We start from the raw sequence: 17828 nt of genomic DNA, 5'->3' as shown, positions 1-17828 counted from the left end.
TAAGGTATCTTTTTATATGTATGATTTTACACTCTGTCATAATATGATACTGACCTGTAAATGTTTGTACAAATAAAGGATTTTTATTTCTTGATTAAAATTGTTTTTAGCCGTGTTAAGTTATACATATTTTGTGCACTTTTGCATAGATTTGAGCTGTAAACCAAATGCAGTCCATAGCCTGTATTTAATTGCAAAAACAGTGTTGAAGATAATGAAATAAAAAAGGAAACTTCATGAAAACGAAAAAAAAATGGCATCTTGGTTTTCTATTGTCTGTTAACAGGGATGATTTGTGAAAGATAGTGACTTGTTTTTACAGAATATAAGATGGAAGAGAATCTTTCTAAATTGTATTTATTACCAGGTGTCCAAGAAAGATGAAGAAATCCAAAGATCCAAGGCTGAACAAGCTGCTCTTCATGAACAGCTTCATAAGACTGAAGAGAGACTATCATCACAGGTAAGATTACATCACACAGAAACACCCTTTGTTTCCATCATTAATGACAATCATGATTGATTATTCTATTGTACCATTTTTTTTTCATGTCAAGCGCCTAATGTGCTTGCTCAAGAAGAAAATAAATTTTCCTTTATCGATTTGTTACAAAATGTTTGCTCGGGAAAATCCCTTAGGGGAATATGATTGGGTTTCTATTCATTTCAATTAAGAATGAATAGTTGTGATATGTTGTACAATCAAGGCATTTTGCTAGGGAAAAACCCTCAGGGGATTATGATTGGGTTTCTATTCATTTCGATTAAGAATGAATAGCTGTCATATGTTGTACAATCAAGGCATTTTGCTAGGGAAAAACCCTCAGGGGGAATATGATTGGGTTTCTATTCATTTAAAATAAGAATGAATAGTCGTTGTGATATGTCGTACAATTAAGGCATTTTTAGTATTGAACAGAGACTTGTGTTACACTACACAACTTTGCATCTGTTTAAATTGACAGCTTTAAACTCTTTGAATCATGTCTCAAAACTCACCTTTTTTTAGCACTTGTGTTGTGATTGAATTAATTGGATGAGCCTGCGCCTATGACGTTTATAACAGAACTACAACACAATATGAATGTTATGGATCATCATCATCATGTTGATTTTTTTATAGATGAAAAGTTGTATAACATAGAGCTATGTCCAATGCCAGACATGTCAAAATGTCCTTTATGTACTCTATATCACAATTTTGTTAGCATTTAAAAATATACTGAAGCATTCAAAAATATTTTAGGATAAATGGCATATGCCATGTTCAAATATGATATCTAATTGTACACCTTATCAGATGTATGCCTTGCATTCAAGTAATAGAGACGTGGCCGTAATGTCCAAATGATCTTTTCTAGGAGTTATCCCTGGAACAGATGAGGCACAAACTACAGAGCAGTTCATCAGAGTTAAAGATGAAAGATGATACCATTGAGAGTCTAGAGAGGGAACTTTATGATGCCAAGTCAATGCATAGCACAGTCAGAGAGGAGGTGAGCGTACTAGCACGTAGGCCATCTTACACTTGAGATACAATCAATGGTAGATTTGTACGTAACTAGTAAACAATGTAAAGCAAATCAAATCAATTGATTGCAAGAATCAATCATTAATCGATTGCAGATATTGATGATATCTTTCTATGCTATATTGCTCAGATTCCTTTGAATTATGTTTGTGCCCAGCCTTTAAATTGCCACAGGAATACAAAATTAGCAATCTACTGTATGTCACATGTATTACACTTGTTACTTGTTTTCTTAACTCTTTATTCTCTGTGTTATGAAACCATCTATGAATTGCTAGATTAAGCTTAAAGGTGGTGTAGCCAACCATGAAATGATGTTGATAAACTTAAAATCAGTAATGATTTAAAGACCAAACAAGCAAATTTGGGTGTGCTAAGAATGCTCAGTACAGCCCTCTGGTTTCTAACAAGAAATTCAGACTTTTCAAATCAAACGTAGGCCCCAAAATGAATTACATTGGGGGAATTGCAAGAAGAGTCGAGTTGGAATACGGTGGTTTCACAATACAGTGTGCCACCTATATAGGTTGTAGCGGACAGGCTTGAATTCGCCATGCCTTGTGGGAAAAAGTGAACATCAAAATTAATTGTGGCATGCGATTACGCTGCGCTGGCTGGTGCAGCTCGGCCGGCTTGCATTTGTAGTCAACCAGGGTCCATGAGGTGCCACGATCAGTTAAATAATTTTTAGTTCGCCGACCCGCATGGTAAACACACATACACAGTCACATTACAGTATGTATACTGGCACCGTGCGCTGCTTGCACCTGCGATGTCGACTCCAAAGTTAGAAATTGGCTTGTCTGCTGAAACTGATAAATGGCGCACTGTACTGTGACTCCACTGAATTGAATTCATATCAACTGCGAATTTGCTTTTTATCAAAGGATATGCACTTGATTTTGGAACTTGCATTTGATTTGGAATTGAATGTTTCTTGCAACACCCCATTAGAGAGTAACTGTGACCAGGGGCCCATTTCATAAAGGGTTGAAACTGTTGTAACTTTGCCATTATGGCAAATACCATGGTAAACTTGATTTTGATTGGCTGCTCATTCCCGTTGCCATGGTAGTTGCCATAATGGCAAATTTGCAACAGTTGCAACTCTTTATGAAATGGGCCCAAGTACAAATACGCACCATTTTATCTTTATTTCATGTGAACTTTTACTCTTTATTTAGCAAGCCAAAATTGATTACAGTAGTCAACTGTACCAGGGAAAAAATGTATTGTTTACCATTTCGATGTATGAATATTGTAAAAGTAATTTTCTTTTTTGGAAAGGTTGAGAGATTGGAGAACACCTTACATGAGATCAACTGCGATTACCAATCACTTCAGAACAAAGAAGAATCTCTCTCACAAACTGTAAGTTGAATTGGTAAAACTTCCTATTTTAACCATTAATATTTCTGTAGATGCAAGTTTTGTTGAATTACTTAATAATTGTTTTTATTTGTTATATTTTTTCTTTAATATTTCACTTTATACCTTTGAGTAGATATGAATGATTGTGTTTTTCTTGAAATATGTTTCACTAGGTTTTCATTTATGGCACTTCATAGTATTCAAGATTTTTTCCCTTGGAGTTATAGGTTATGGAAAAGGCAAATTGAGGTAACAAAGTTTGTGCGAATGGTCATCAACAATGAGGTGATAAAATGCTAAGAACATGACATGATGAACACACGCCCTTTTTCTGACCTACATGTAGGCAGATATAGGAGTTGGTCCCCTTTTCAAGTATTATATTTTTTTTACTGTTATTAATGGTAATACTGCAGATTCAATTTAGAATATCTATCTCCATATAACATTGTACACTCATCTGCTGCTTAAAAGTTGAAAAATATTGTTTTTCTACCAATTTTTTTCTCCATCCTCGATGTACTACAATTCCTATATAGGGTTGGTATCTCTGTGTAGGTCGTTAGCAGTTTGTTTATTAGTTCAACGTACCTCTTTACTATGTAACTGCACATTCAACTTTTACTGCAATTGTTATGGCACCTGAATATCTTAACATTACCATCAAATTATACAGACCCTCTCGTAAACTTCATTCAATCACCGACACATGCAGACTTCGCATTCCCTTGTCAAAACTCTCCTCTGCCGAAAAACGTTTTGCTGTAGCAGCTGCCAAGACTTGGAATGCTGTCCCTCTTTCAATAAGAAATTATACCACTGTTCTTGGCCTCAAATCTTTCCTTAAGACATACCTTTCTCCTCAATAATGAGTTTCCCTTTTTATCTTGAATATTGTGGTAATTATTGCAAATGTTAAATTATTATTCATACATTGTACGCGCTATGGTACTCTTTGTTTTTAGCAACTCTAAATATCCATTATTATTATTATATATCATTACTACAGATAAGGCTGAAGGATGACCTGATCACCGAATTGAAGAGTGATACAGAGACCATGCATCAACAGCACCGAGATCTATTATCAAAGGTAACAAAGCATTCCATGGATGTTTCTTTTTATGTAGATATCATATGCCTTTGCCCACTGTAGACATCATGGCCTGTATACTTAAGTCTGGCTTGACTTAAGCCATAGCCTAACTCTCTGCTAGCATTATGGGAAGCCAAAAATGTCAAAATCTTGTTAACATTGTATTTTTTATGTTCAATGTTCTCTTTCTTCAGGCTATAATGGCAAAGAAAACTAATTCAGTTATTATTCCCAGACAATTGTGGATGATCTGAGTAACATGAGATGATAATTCAAACCTGTACTGTGAAAGATTTTTGTTACAGATGGCTCTCCATAATTAAACCATAATTTTAAACCAGAGTTTAAATTAACCCGGATTCAGAAAACGGGCCTATGATTAGGAGTTTGTTCCTCCATCCATCATGTTCACATCATGACTGAAGAACCATTTTTTTAATTTCAACCATGGTGCATGTATGCATCTATTTGGAATCATGATCTAATTAGATTTTATGGTCCTGAGGTCATAGTGCAAAGGTCACAGAGTTCATTTTATACATTAAAAATGGCTTGTTCATGCAATAATGGAAGACCCTTTTGACAGATCGACTGTATAAAACAGTTCATTCACTAGGCATCAGGGAAATTACACATATTAGGGGCAATAATTTTTCTGTTCATCAACCAAATTATATTTTGGATTAGACTAAACGACAAATTACTTAGTTCTTATGTAATTTATGAGGCCTATTTTTGACATCTGGAGGAAAGTCATGCATTTTTTTCATTAATTTGTTTTTGTTCTTGTTCTTCTTAGAGTTCATTTTCCATTTTGTAAGAAGGAAATTATAGTCTGTAGTAATACAGGGATGCCAGTTTTCAGGCAAAAGCCTGAATTCAGGCCCTGGCAAATTTATTTTCAGGCCATACTTTTAGCATTTTTGTGTACAGAATATTGTATTCTAGGTGATTTTCAGGCCCTCTGATCAATCCCAACTGGCATCCTTAGTAATAATTATCTATAAACTCCTATAACCTACAGTCTTTAAAATAATCATCCTGTTTGTGTCAATACTGCTGTCTGTTTTGTAAATGAGATCTAAAATCACATTTACTCACCTTATACATATAATGTCTTATTTTTATAGATTATACGACTCCATTATTCATCCATTATGTGACCAATCCTCTCTCGATGCGGCTGTGCTAAACCCATTGCACTTAGCATAATGTCTTTGAGTAATGGATTGAACAGAGCCTCAATTTGAGTGAGGATAGATCGCACAATGAACTCGGGTGCATGCACCATTTGTATATTACTGTTTATTTCATGTTTGATGCCAGAGCTTTAACAATTTTTTTTTGGGGGGGTGGGATATTTTTATTCCCCCATAAGCATATACATTTCTTTGCATTATTGTTCAATCTAACTCTCTTAACATTTTTTTGCATTCTATTTTTATACATCTTACATTTGTAATATTTCTTTTTCTATTGTTCTGGTAATGAATTATTTGATTTGATATTTATGTAGATGTCTGAGCGAGATAATGCCATCCAAAGATTGAGTGCAGATAATACCAAATTCAAATCCAAGCATCAGAGCAAAGCATCTGAGGTAAGATTTGAATATTATATCATGAGTGTCACTAAAAAGGATTACTAAAAAAATGGCAGTGGAGAGGGGGGGGATAATACCCAATTCATCCCTCCCTAATTTTACCTGATGTGAATGAGTCAATAAAGTAGATGAAGATCGTGGTGGTGGTGATGATGGTGGTGGTGATGATGATGGTGATGATGATGGTGATGATGATAATGATGATTTCTAGGGTGATAAAATGATGAGGATGATGATGACGATGATGATGTGGTGATGATGATGATGATGATGGTGGTGGTGATGATGATTCTGATGACTATGGAGATAAAGGTAATAATGATGATGATGATGACTGGTGATTAAGATAATGATGATGATGGTTGATGATTATGATGATGATGATGGTGATGACGACAATGAAGACGATGATGATGATCATCATGGTAATCATAATAACATACTTTCTTAATTTGATTGTTTAGATCCAGCGTCAATCTGAGATGATGAAGAAGCTTGAAGATTCTCTGACCAAGTCACAGTTAGACATGGAGAATCTGAGAAGAAAACATCAAGAGGAAGTAAGTCTGTTCTCTTATTTAGAAATCAAATTCACCAAATTGATCTGTATTCCTCTCATCAATTAACCCTTTCACCATTTGTAATGTTCAGCAGCCCCTTTGTGTTGTTAATGCATTCATCATTTTTTTTTTTTGCAAATTGGTAATTTTTGTTATCTGAAGATTTTCAGAAAATTAATTCTGACAAAATTAGGTATGTATATTTTCAGTGGGGCAACTGTATTTTTGTCATTTATTGACTACAGATATGAGGAAACAGAACAGTTTCTACTATTTTTCTTCAGAGTTGTGAAGTTTTTTTTTTAATGTAATGATCAAACTTGGTCCTATGGTATGAGTCATGCACATATACTAACATCTCTATGTCATATCCCAAATTACGTTTGTTATCTCAGGGAATAATTTCCCTGGTATCGCATTGCAATTTGCTCCGCATTTTTGAAAGACTGCTATGCAAAAAGTCTTGAAAATTTGTAGAGCATATTTCTACATAGGACTGTACATTACTTAGTTGAGAGCTTTTCTCTAATTGCACTACAAATGCTATTCAAATTTGTAAAGCAAAATTGTTCCCTGTATCTTATTCTTAATAAAAAAAAACATTGAATGACTACTGCAGATAGGTGGATTGGAAGTGCAATTATACACCAGTAGGCAACTGGTTCTATTAACTAATCAACTTTTATGGAGTGAAGTAGAAAAGCATGTTTTTGTAAATCTCAAGTTCTTTATTTTCCTATCAAAGGCATTTATGATATTTTAATTTTTCTGTTTGCATTTATTCTTTCAAATATTAATGAGTAGCATTTCTTTTCACTTCACTTTCCATATGCTCTCATTTGGATGCTGTATCTTCTTTCAACAACAAACCTATTTATTTTATCCCCTTCAAATTCGCTGAATGAACATGAATGTTGTTCTGATTGTTCCTTGGTTAAATGGTTAAATTACATTTCACATCATTGTTGGCCATTCTTTTGAATGATTTCACATGTGGTTGTTGACGAATTCATGTCTGGATTGGTCTTGTGTATATAATGATCGCCTTTTTTTCTTTGCTTCATGTGTCAATGTTATGGGAACATTTCAATGCTGGCTACCATCATTGTATTGGGAAATGCATGGATGGCAAATGATTCATTTGATATCATGTATTGGGGTATTGTCGTCTTCATCCTTTTATTGCATGTGAATGATGTAGTTTGTTCATAGTTTGTTGGTAGTTCGTTGTCGCGTTGTCCTGGTAACCAGTGTTCTTCGCCTCCTGGTAGAGGAGCTAGATTCTTGTTTTTCAACTCCGCGTAGCACTGACAGCTCTCAGCATGTATCAAGATAGGATAACGGCAGGGACGTGCCTTTTAAGTCCAAAGGATTTATGCATAGAAATCAGAGAACAAAAGATGAAGAAACAGATGGAAAGAAGTATCTGAAGAACAACACATATCACTGAATTTCCATGAACGTTACTGAATCCCCCCCTCCCAATATTACATATAATACTGATATGAACACTACTCGTCTTTGTTGTGGTAGTCATAATAGTTGATTATTAATTAACTTGATGTACATGTATAAGCTGTTATGTTTAGTTGGAGAATGCATGTATGTTGATTTAAACATGATAGCATACAACACTGTAATTACATGAAAAGATGCGTAAGTTTCAATATTGTAAAGACTTTCAGAGGTATATTGGAAATATTGACTAGAATAAGATCACATTGTATTTATCTTTGACTTATCCAAAAGTAATCAATGTTTCTGGTGTTCCTCTTAAGCCCCATAAACCAAGTCATTGTAATGCAATCACATTAACTCTCATAGTATATAAATTCATCTTTTTATATGATGCAGGTATTATGTCCTTTTTGTAATGTTAATCCTTTGCCTGCAGCTATAAAAGCGTCAAAGAAAACTACAGAGTTTATCATATATGATAAACTCTGTAGTTTTCTTTGATGCTTTTATAGTACCAGTACTTCAATTCTATACAGTGCCTTTATATTTTTATATATTTTCTCTCACCTACTGAGAGCAAAAGTATTAATGACAAGGATTGTTGATACTATATTGATATAAAATTCAATCTTAGACTTTTTTTAAGGTGCTTGTTGCTGCCTCGTATTCTAATATGAATACATATTTCTTTTGTGGCTGGTCTAGTATTCCAGATTATGATTTTGTGGAAATTTAATCCTTTTTGATATCTTAATTTTCATGATAGAATTTTTATTTTTTTCGTAATCTGATGTATATTCCTGTTGGTCTACAGGTATTCTCAAATACTTTTGAGCTAAGTTTAAAAAGCCCTCAAATATTTTTAAGTATTTATTTCTTTATTGAGTATTGTATTTTGAGTGCAAGTGTAAATATCATTGTTCGAATCCTGTCAGGGTTTTTGTCTCACCTGCGAAGCAAAGTGAGACTATAGGCGCCGCTTTTCCGACGGCGGCGGCTGCGGCGTCAACATCAAATCTTAACCTGAGGTTAAGTTTTTGAAATGACGTCATAACATAGAAAGTATATGGACCTAGTTAATAAAACTTGGCCATAAGGTTAATCAAGTATTACTGAACATCCTATTAGAGTTTCATGTCACATGACCAAGGTCAAAGGTCATTTAGGGTCAATGAACTTAGACCATGTTGGAGGAATCAACATCGAAATCTTAACCTGAGGTTAAGTTTTTGAAATGTCATCATAACTTAGAAAATATATGGACCTAGTTCATGAAACTTGGACATAAGGTTAATCAAGTATCACTGAACATCCTGCATGAGTTTCACGTCACATGACCAAGGTCAAAGGTCATTTAGGGTCAATGAACTTTGGCCGAATTGGGGATATCTGTTGAATTCCCATCATAACTTTGAAAGTTTATGGATCTGATTCATGAAACTTGGACATAATAGTAATCAAGCATCACTGAACATTTTGTGCAAGTTTCAGGTCTCATGATTAAGGTCAAAGGTCATTTAGGGTCAATGAACTTTGGCCGAATCGGGGGTATCTGTTGAATTACCATCATAACTTTAAAAGTTTATTGGTCTAGTTCATTAAACTTGGACATTAGAGTAATCAAGTATCACTGAACATCCTGTGTGCGTTTCAGGTCACATACCAAGGTCAAAGAACTTTGGCCGAATTGGGTGTATCTGTTGAATTACCATCCTAACTTTGAAAGTTTATGGATCTGATTCATGAAACTTGTACATAAGAGTAATCAAGTATCACTGAACATCCTGTTCGAGTTTCAGGTCACATGATCAAGGTCAAAGGTCATGTAAGGTCAATGAACTTTGGCCATGTTGGGGTTTTTTGTTGAATAACCATCATATCTCTGTAAGTTTATTGGTCTAGTTCATAAAAAGTGGACATAAGAGTAACCATGTATCACTGAACATCTTGTGTGAGTTAGAGTAGTATTCAAAGTCAGCACTGCTGCTATATTGAATCGCGTGATGCAGGTGAGACGGCCAGAGGCATTCCACTTGTTATGGTAAAGCATTTCTTTGCATTTAAGGACCTTCTTATGTGTCTCACCATTCCCAGTCATTTCTTTCACTACGTTGACAAGTTCTCTTTGTTTACCCTTAACTTTTTGCCAGCAATGTGTATTACTTGTCCAAAGTCATTAAAGATATTGCCTTTTGATGTATTTTATACATTTTTATGAAATGTTTGAAAAATGAAAACAGGCTGTAATGTTTTACGTATGATGAATAAAATGAAAGAATATCAAATTACTAGACTAATGATCCTGTTTAACTTTGACTGTCACTTGTGTTCAATATCCATTGTAAGTTTCATAGAAATTCCTTTCTTGTTCCCCCATTAGCCGCTAGGCAAAATTACCATGCAAGTTGCAATTGATGGTAGAGATATTGATTTGGCCCTAGTCATACCGGGTTGTCCACTGGTGCCTCCCCAATGAGATGTCAATATGGCCTGAGTCAAATTGTGCTGTCCACCCGTGCCTCCCCGATGAGATATTGATTTGGCCTGGGTCAAACCTGGCTGTCCACCAATGCCTCCCAGATGAGATCTCGTCTTGGCCTGAGTCAAACCATGCTGTCCGACTGTGCCTCCCAGATGATGGCAGTCACCAAATTGTCCAGACTGGTGGGCCGCTAAATAAAGAAATATATAAGAAATTCAGTGTCGCCAAAGACTGAATATCAACCAAGTTTAGGCCTTATAAAGATCAATAAATAAAATTTTCACATGATACTGTTGTGTGTGCGCAAAGCCATCCATATTGTTCTGTTTGCTACCAATGAACCAAGAGGGCATCAACAATATACAGCCTAAATGCGACAAAACAAACAGAACAAAATGGCTGTGCGCACATGCAACAGGATTATTTTGGGCCGACAAATTCAAGCAAGAAAATCTGAGAAATCCTGCTTCATAATACTTTCATAAGTATACTTATGTTGACCAAGGTTTGTAAATAACAATATCATGTTGTATTCATTAAACAGTATTGCAAGATGCAGTATTCTATCACTCTGATATTCTGTGCCTGTAGTAATATTTGGTGCATGCTTAGAAGAGCACAGAGTTAGCCTAGGTCAGGTTCTACATCTATTGTCGTTTGAAGTCCAGGGCTCGATACCTTTGCATCAATCATAAAACATACAATTACCAATCAAAATCTGCAGTTGTATGCACACATTATTCCGCTTTAAGTGATCAGTCATTGTTTAGAATTTGCAATTCATTTGATGTATTTTTTGTGACATGGCCCAGGTAGCACTCATGCTCAGTATTTTGAGTTGACCAAATAATTCTTTCTGGATTCATTTGGTTGTTTGTATCTTAACGTTATATATTGAGGAAGTCTTGTGGTCTTGGAAGTGGTTCCATGAAATTTGCTCTGGTGTCAAATTGCTCCGATGGAAAATCTGCACGTTAAGCAAAACATTAAGCCCACAACTAAGTAAACCCTAATGCTTATCTTTACATTATTCTGGACCAAAAATTCTTTTACAATCCAAACTCTAACCCCATGCCTTCTGGGGGCCGTTTCATAAAGCTGTTCATAAGTTAAGAGCGACTGGTGAACCTTGCTCACGTGCGAAACCACGGGCTAAACCATCTTCAGTGAACATTTTGGTGTATATTGTACAACGCCTACTTAGCTTGTTGTACGCGGGCAAATGGGAGGCTGAATGTCAAACATTTGTACCATTGCACACAAGACGTACCATCCAAAATGTACCATTGCACGGCTTTAGGAGGTGACGTCACAATGCGATTTCATTGAATAAGGTGACAATGCGCTTAAAACCCGCTGGCTAAATTTTATGCGCAATGCTGTCCAAGATCATGTGCGCTTGTGGGCCCGGCTTGTGGGATTTTGCTTTTCGCTTTCAATATTTTTGCTCCCTTTTCATAGATTACTGCATGGAAAAACTCTTTGTTTTTTTTCATATTTTAGCTAGATTCCGAGGCGTTGTACGACACAAATAGCGAATATTCTTATTCGTGCAATGGTGTGAGATTTCGCATTCGGTGAAAGAAACGCTCTATTCAACTCGGCCAGCGCTTCGTTGAATAGAGCATCTTTCTTTCACCTCATGCGAAATCTCGCACCATCGCACTCATGCCTATTCACTATTTGTATACCGTTTACCACAAAAAAGGATCACCAGTCGTTCTTAAAGTCACTCTTAACTTACAAACAGCTTTATGAAATACCCACCTCGGATATTAAGACCTCGGAGCAAATGTTGCTGGAGCATGTGTTGTGTCACCTATGAAGTTGCTATTTATGGTATGGTGCATGTATATCACTGCTTGCTGTATTCTATTGGTAGATGTACAATGATCAAATAATATCTATGTGCATGCATCCAGTTTTGATAAGAGATCTCTAATGAGGTTGTGAATGTATCATCTTGCACACAAAGAGAGATTCTGTAAGGTTCTGTCCATCAGTCAGCAATGCATTTTTTTTTTATCTGGCATTGTTTTCTCTTTAGATAACACTGTATTGTCATATCTGCTGTGATGTTATGGAAACTTAACTGCACACAAATGACTTGACTCTTACTACTAGTCCTTGGTTTAATAAGTTTGTATTTTCATTATTCTCTTTTGAAACCAGGATCTTCCATCATTAAATCCTAGATGCCAAAACAAGTGAATAAAGTAAAAAAAAAAGAAAACTGTGGTCAGTAGTATTATAATGCTTTAGGAATGTCTCATTATGGAATTGCACTAAATAATGCATGTGAATATTCCAAAGCATTGTATCAGTGTATATATGGTATCACTGACCTGCTTGCATTAGATGCATGAGTCTGTTGCTCATGTTTGTCCATGCATGCATGTCTTATTCTCCTCTCTCTCCTTACCAGGCAACGAGACAAGAGGAAGAGATAGCTCACCTTCAACGAGAACTCACTGAAGCTCAGCAACAGTATTCATCATGCTGTGAAGAGGTTGGTTGAATAATAAGATGTTTTATGATCTTTATTGTTAATTTAATAATTTTTACCTATTGTGTACCCAGTTCCTCTTTTCAATGCACAAATTTTATTATTTTTCCTAACAAATGAGAAAATGCTTGGGGCCATTTCATAAAGCTGTTCGGAAGTTAAGAGTGACTTTAAAAACGACTGGTGATCCTTATGCGCTTAACCATCACCAATGAATATACCATTTACCACAAGAAAGGATCACCAGTCGTTCTTAAAGTCGCTCTTGCAAACAGCTTTATGAGACACCCACCTGGTATGATATAAAGGAAGTTGTAAATACTTGTATACACCTAAATTTCTCAAGTATAATTTCATACATGTATATATGAGCAACAATATGGATAATTATCTTAAATCTTGACCAACAATACATGAATAATTATTATTGTAACAGATGCTGTATGTACCTCTTTAGATTGTTCCTATAATTTGATCATTGTTCTTTATAATAGTTGATGAAAGCTGAAAACCAACTAGAACTTGCCAAGTCCGATGCCGCCCGTCTGGGCATGCAAGCAAGGCACGATGCTGATGAGCTCTTGAAGCTGGCGGAGAGAGTTCAACGACAGGAGCTGGATCTCTCTGTCACCCTGGAGAAACATCGGACCTGTCAGGCAGAGCTAGCCTCCAGGGATCAGAGTCTCCTGAGGCTCCAGGCGGAGCTGGATACGGTTCAGCAGCAGTATCAAGGCAGCGAGGAGGAGGTGAGGAGTATGGAGATGATGGGGAATGTGTGAATTTCGTCTTTAAATCCATGTTTTGTCATGAAAATCAGATGGAAATATTCATACAGTTATGTAGGGAGTGTGGAAATGGTTGTTAAAGCTGTGTGTAGAAATCTGATGTGGCTCTAAAACCTTAAAGAAAGAAAATAGAAGAAGATGTTAGCATCTCAAGATTTACTTTGAAGATGAAGATGTACCAGGTCAGAAGAAAAAAAATCAGACTGAATCATATTAAACATGATCTTTTGTATTTAATATGAAATGATTGGTTATTGATTTAGAGAACAATCGTTATATCTTTTTTTTTCTTAATTGTAGATGAGTTACTTTGATTGTGTGGAGTATTATGCTCCTTACCTTGCTAAATTGAATATTTTATATGTCATGGCATTGTCACCCTGAAACAGGATATAATGCTGACTCTTTCAAAATACTGTATATCAAACAATGATCAACATGCTGCAGCCATTGGCCCAAATGTAATGTGTTTTTAAGAAAGGTATGTGAAATATTTTGAAAATGTTGTACATTTCATTCCTAGACTAAATCATTGCAAGAGGAACTCCATCAGCAGCAAGCAAGTTTTAAGAATCTTCAGAATGACTGTCATAATCTCAAGGACCAGATAGAAGAGAAAGACAGGAAGGTGAGGCATCCTTCATGACATTCAATGCTGTTATAAGCTACTGAAATCACCGTACCCAGTTGGTTGATGACAATTTATTGATAAAATATCGCAGCTGAAATCACATCATGAAATACACCCCTGGAAATACCCCTTGGATAGAAACAAGCATGTTGGTTATGTTTAGGGTATGAACATGCAAAATGTACTACTTTTCAAAAATTTGATTAGGAAATTCAATGCCTTTGTCTGAAACCTGCAATTAAATGTTGGGTATCGTATTTCATAGCACAAGAATTCATAGAAATTGCTCATGAAGTCATATGTCAGTTTTGAACATCTTGATGAAATACACCCAAGGGATGCTTATCAGTGTGAAATCGTGGGTTAATAATTTCGAGGCGGATGAAATACTGATTGATTGCATATATTTTCAATTTTTCCCTGTCCCTTTATATCTTTCAGTTGACATCAGACAGCAAGCATATTGTCCAACTGAAGAAGAGAGAGATTTGGGAAGAAAAGATGTAAGTAAAAAATTTCTCAAACATCTGGTGGTATCAATGTAACAATACTTTGTAGAGATTTGTTTAGATAGGTTTGAAAGTTTGTGATTTACTCTCTTATAGGGTTAAGGCCTGGTCCCACTGGCTGATGGGCACAAAAACGTACTCATAACAGATACAGCAGACAAGCAAAATTTTTTGGTGGCTCCATCAGTTTTCATCTGCTAAAGAAAATGGACAAAATGGGCGAACAAGGAAAATCACAGTGGACGGATGTTTGATGGATATAGAGCGTATGAAACACGTATGCAAAGAGTACACAACGGATATACGTAACATTTTCCAACGGATGGCAAAATTCTTTTCCGTTTTACATCCTCTGCATCCATAAAGGCAGTGGGACCAAGCCTTTAGTGATAGTAATGATACTCCCTCCTTTCACTTTCTGTCTTATGCATTCCTGTTCAGACCAACCTATTTCCTTTACTTGTAATCCTTGGTTTTTCTTTTCATTCCTTTATGTGTGCTAACTTTAATTGATAGTGGATGTACAGCAACCTGTGGATTTGATAACTTTCAATTATTAGAAACATTATAATATAACCTCTTGTCATATTTACCATGACTTTTTTCCCATTCTTTCTAACTGCATTGACAGAACCTGTCACATCAAGCCAAGATCCAGAAACTTGAGACTTCTCTGAAGCTTCAGCAACAGCAGTACGAGGAAGAGATCCGAAGCTCTAACCAGGAGCTCGGGCGTCTGCGGAGGGAGCTTGAAGAGTCTGAAGGGAAAGCTGGAGAGGGCGACAGACTGGTAATCCAGTATAAACAGACTGTAGAAGGGCTCAAAGAAGATCTGGCCAGGACTCAGCAGCTTCATAAGTCAGCCATGGATCAGGTAATGTTTCATAAAACTGTTCGTAAGAGTGACTATAAGAACGACTGGTGTTCCCTTCTTGTGGTAAATGGTAGATTCATTGGCAATGGTTTAAAAAAGGATCACCAGTCGTTCTTAAAGTTGCTATTAACTTAAATAACAGTTTTATAAAATGGACCTCTGGTAGCATAAAGGTTATTGCTTGACATTTTGCTGATTAAACTGATTGAAACCAGTTAAAGTCAGGCTACTTTTCATATTGTGTTCTGTAAAGCTACAGACAATTGGAAAAGCTTTAAGAATATGAGATATGTGTACATCCTTGTTTCGTCAAGATATTTTATTCTTGAAACGTTGATGACTGTGAAAGAGATATCTCATGATTTCGTTGTAGATTTTATAGAATGTAATTAGATGTGTCTGTATTTTTCATCTTGAAAGCTAGAAAAATAGTGAAAGCAGATGACATTGTTAAAATTGATCTCCATTCTCAATATCACGTCATCTGGATAGGTTGCCCAGTGTAATCGCTCTGCAGAGAAACAGGAAGAGATCCTGGCCAATGTTAGACAGGAGCTAGCTGGGCTCCAGGATCAGCTCCAGCAGACGGAATACTCCAGGCAGGATCTCCAGGCGGAGCTCACTAACTACAAGGAAAGGCACTCCAGTCTGGTATCTCAGCTTCAGAAGGTGGAGAACAGTTCAGCCTTAGCCTCACAGAAGATGGAGCAACAGATTAGTGAACTCAATTACAAGGTAAATCTATGTATTGAAGAATAGAGATGAAAGAAGTTCTGAGGGAGACTTAAAAACCCAGCAGTGTTTGTCCCTCCCATGACATTCGATGCCAAATAGCGATAGACCGAAAGCTTGCTCCAAAGACCAATGCTACATTATTGCAATGAACAGTAGACCCTATAAAACTGTTAACACCTTATTAACCAAAAACATCTATTAAATTGGTATCAACTGAAAGGATGAAGATTGGCCCTTTGTTCCATAATGACAGTCATACTGGGTTTGTATTAAAATCCAGGGGGCCGTTTCATAAAGCTGTTTGTAAGTTAAGAATGACTGGTGTTGTTCTTAAAGTCACTCTTAATTTACAAACAGCGTTATGAAACACCCACCAGGAAAGTTTACTAATTTAGTGAAGGTGCGGGGTGCAGAGTGGTCTAAGATGCCTGACTAGACACGTGAAAGTCCAGGGTTCAATCCCGGCCACGGCACCTATGCCCATGAGTAAGGCATTTATTCTGCAATGTCGTTTCATCCTGCATTCAAATAAATGAAAATGCTATGCATATTTTTGGTAACAATGTGTGAGGATAGTTTTTATTAATTTTTTTCCCATAAAGTTTACTAATTTAACCTATAGACTTTTGAATTGTATGATTTGAATAGCCTGTGTACAGTGACCAAAAGGGGTCAGGTTATTATGATACTACAATTGTGTCTTTCTAATTTTGTATCTGCAGTTGAAAGAGCGAGAGGAAGGTAGCGAGAAACTGAAGAAGGACATCTCCAACTTGGAGCAGCAGCTGAGAGAGACACAGACTGAGAAACACAACGGTGAGATGGTGATTGATTCATTGACTGAAGAACTGAAGAGAGTCCAGGCTGATTTCAGGAGCACCAAGGAGAAACTAGGTCTGACTGAAGATGGACTGCAGAGCATCAAGGCTAGACTCAATGAGAAACAGCAAGAGGTAAACTTTCGTGTGAAAACATGTAGTATAAATCCATTAGAAAAATTTCCTTTCAAGATAATAATAATAATAATGATATGGTCAATTTGTATAGCGCAGCTACTAAAATTCATACAATCCTGCGATTGATACTTGGTATCATGTTATTACCCCGGCTGTAGCTGAGCCACCGTATTGGCGCTAAAAAAGCATTCAAAGAATAATTCCTCTGTGGTCCCCACTCAATTCACCTGGGTTGAGTGCAGCACAGTGTGGGTAAATTTCTTGCTGAAGGAAAGCATGCCATGGCTGGGATTTGAACCCACGTCCCCTCTAGTAACCACTAGACCACGATGCCCCCAGAAAGATGAAAGGAATGGTGTATAAGAGTCGTGAGAGATTGATGATGCTGTATGAGAGTGAGACATGGTGCTTAAGTGAAAGTGAGATGGGAATATTTAGGACAGACATCAATGATGAGGGTGATGTTGATGAATAGGAAGAAGATGGAGGACTAGATGCCGATGTTTGGTTTATACTTATTTGTTTCCATTTTCTAGTTCATATGCAATGCTCTCTGATTATAACAGCTTGAGTAGTCATGAAGTGGAGTAAGAATGGAGAAAATGAGGTTGGATGTCTAAATGCAATTACTGTATCATGAAATTGCTGTTATACACCCTTAGGCCTTACATTTGATATAGTAATTTTGTAATGTAATGAATAAGAATGGTCAAGTATGATGAATAATGATA

The 17828-nt window shown here is 36.3% G+C and overlaps 1 protein-coding gene across 1 annotated transcript in view; it reads left to right on the top strand.

Annotated features, from left to right (window-relative positions):
• The window catches only part of LOC121408297 (cingulin-like), a 75231-nt gene that overhangs the window by 37461 nt on the left and 19942 nt on the right, over positions 1-17828 (top strand). The window contains 14 exon segments of the mRNA XM_041599712.1: positions 368-463; positions 1362-1496; positions 2819-2902; positions 3912-3995; positions 5515-5598; positions 6066-6161; positions 12527-12610; positions 13102-13353; positions 13916-14020; positions 14465-14492; positions 14495-14526; positions 15164-15406; positions 15899-16141; positions 16864-17094. Of these exon segments, the coding sequence (XP_041455646.1) occupies positions 368-463; positions 1362-1496; positions 2819-2902; positions 3912-3995; positions 5515-5598; positions 6066-6161; positions 12527-12610; positions 13102-13353; positions 13916-14020; positions 14465-14492; positions 14495-14526; positions 15164-15406; positions 15899-16141; positions 16864-17094 (1797 nt within the window).

The sequence above is a fragment of the Lytechinus variegatus genome, chromosome 2 (genome assembly GCF_018143015.1).
Source record: "Lytechinus variegatus isolate NC3 chromosome 2, Lvar_3.0, whole genome shotgun sequence".
Lineage (NCBI taxonomy): Eukaryota > Metazoa > Echinodermata > Echinoidea > Temnopleuroida > Toxopneustidae > Lytechinus > Lytechinus variegatus.
This window is presented reverse-complemented; position numbering and strand designations above follow the sequence as displayed.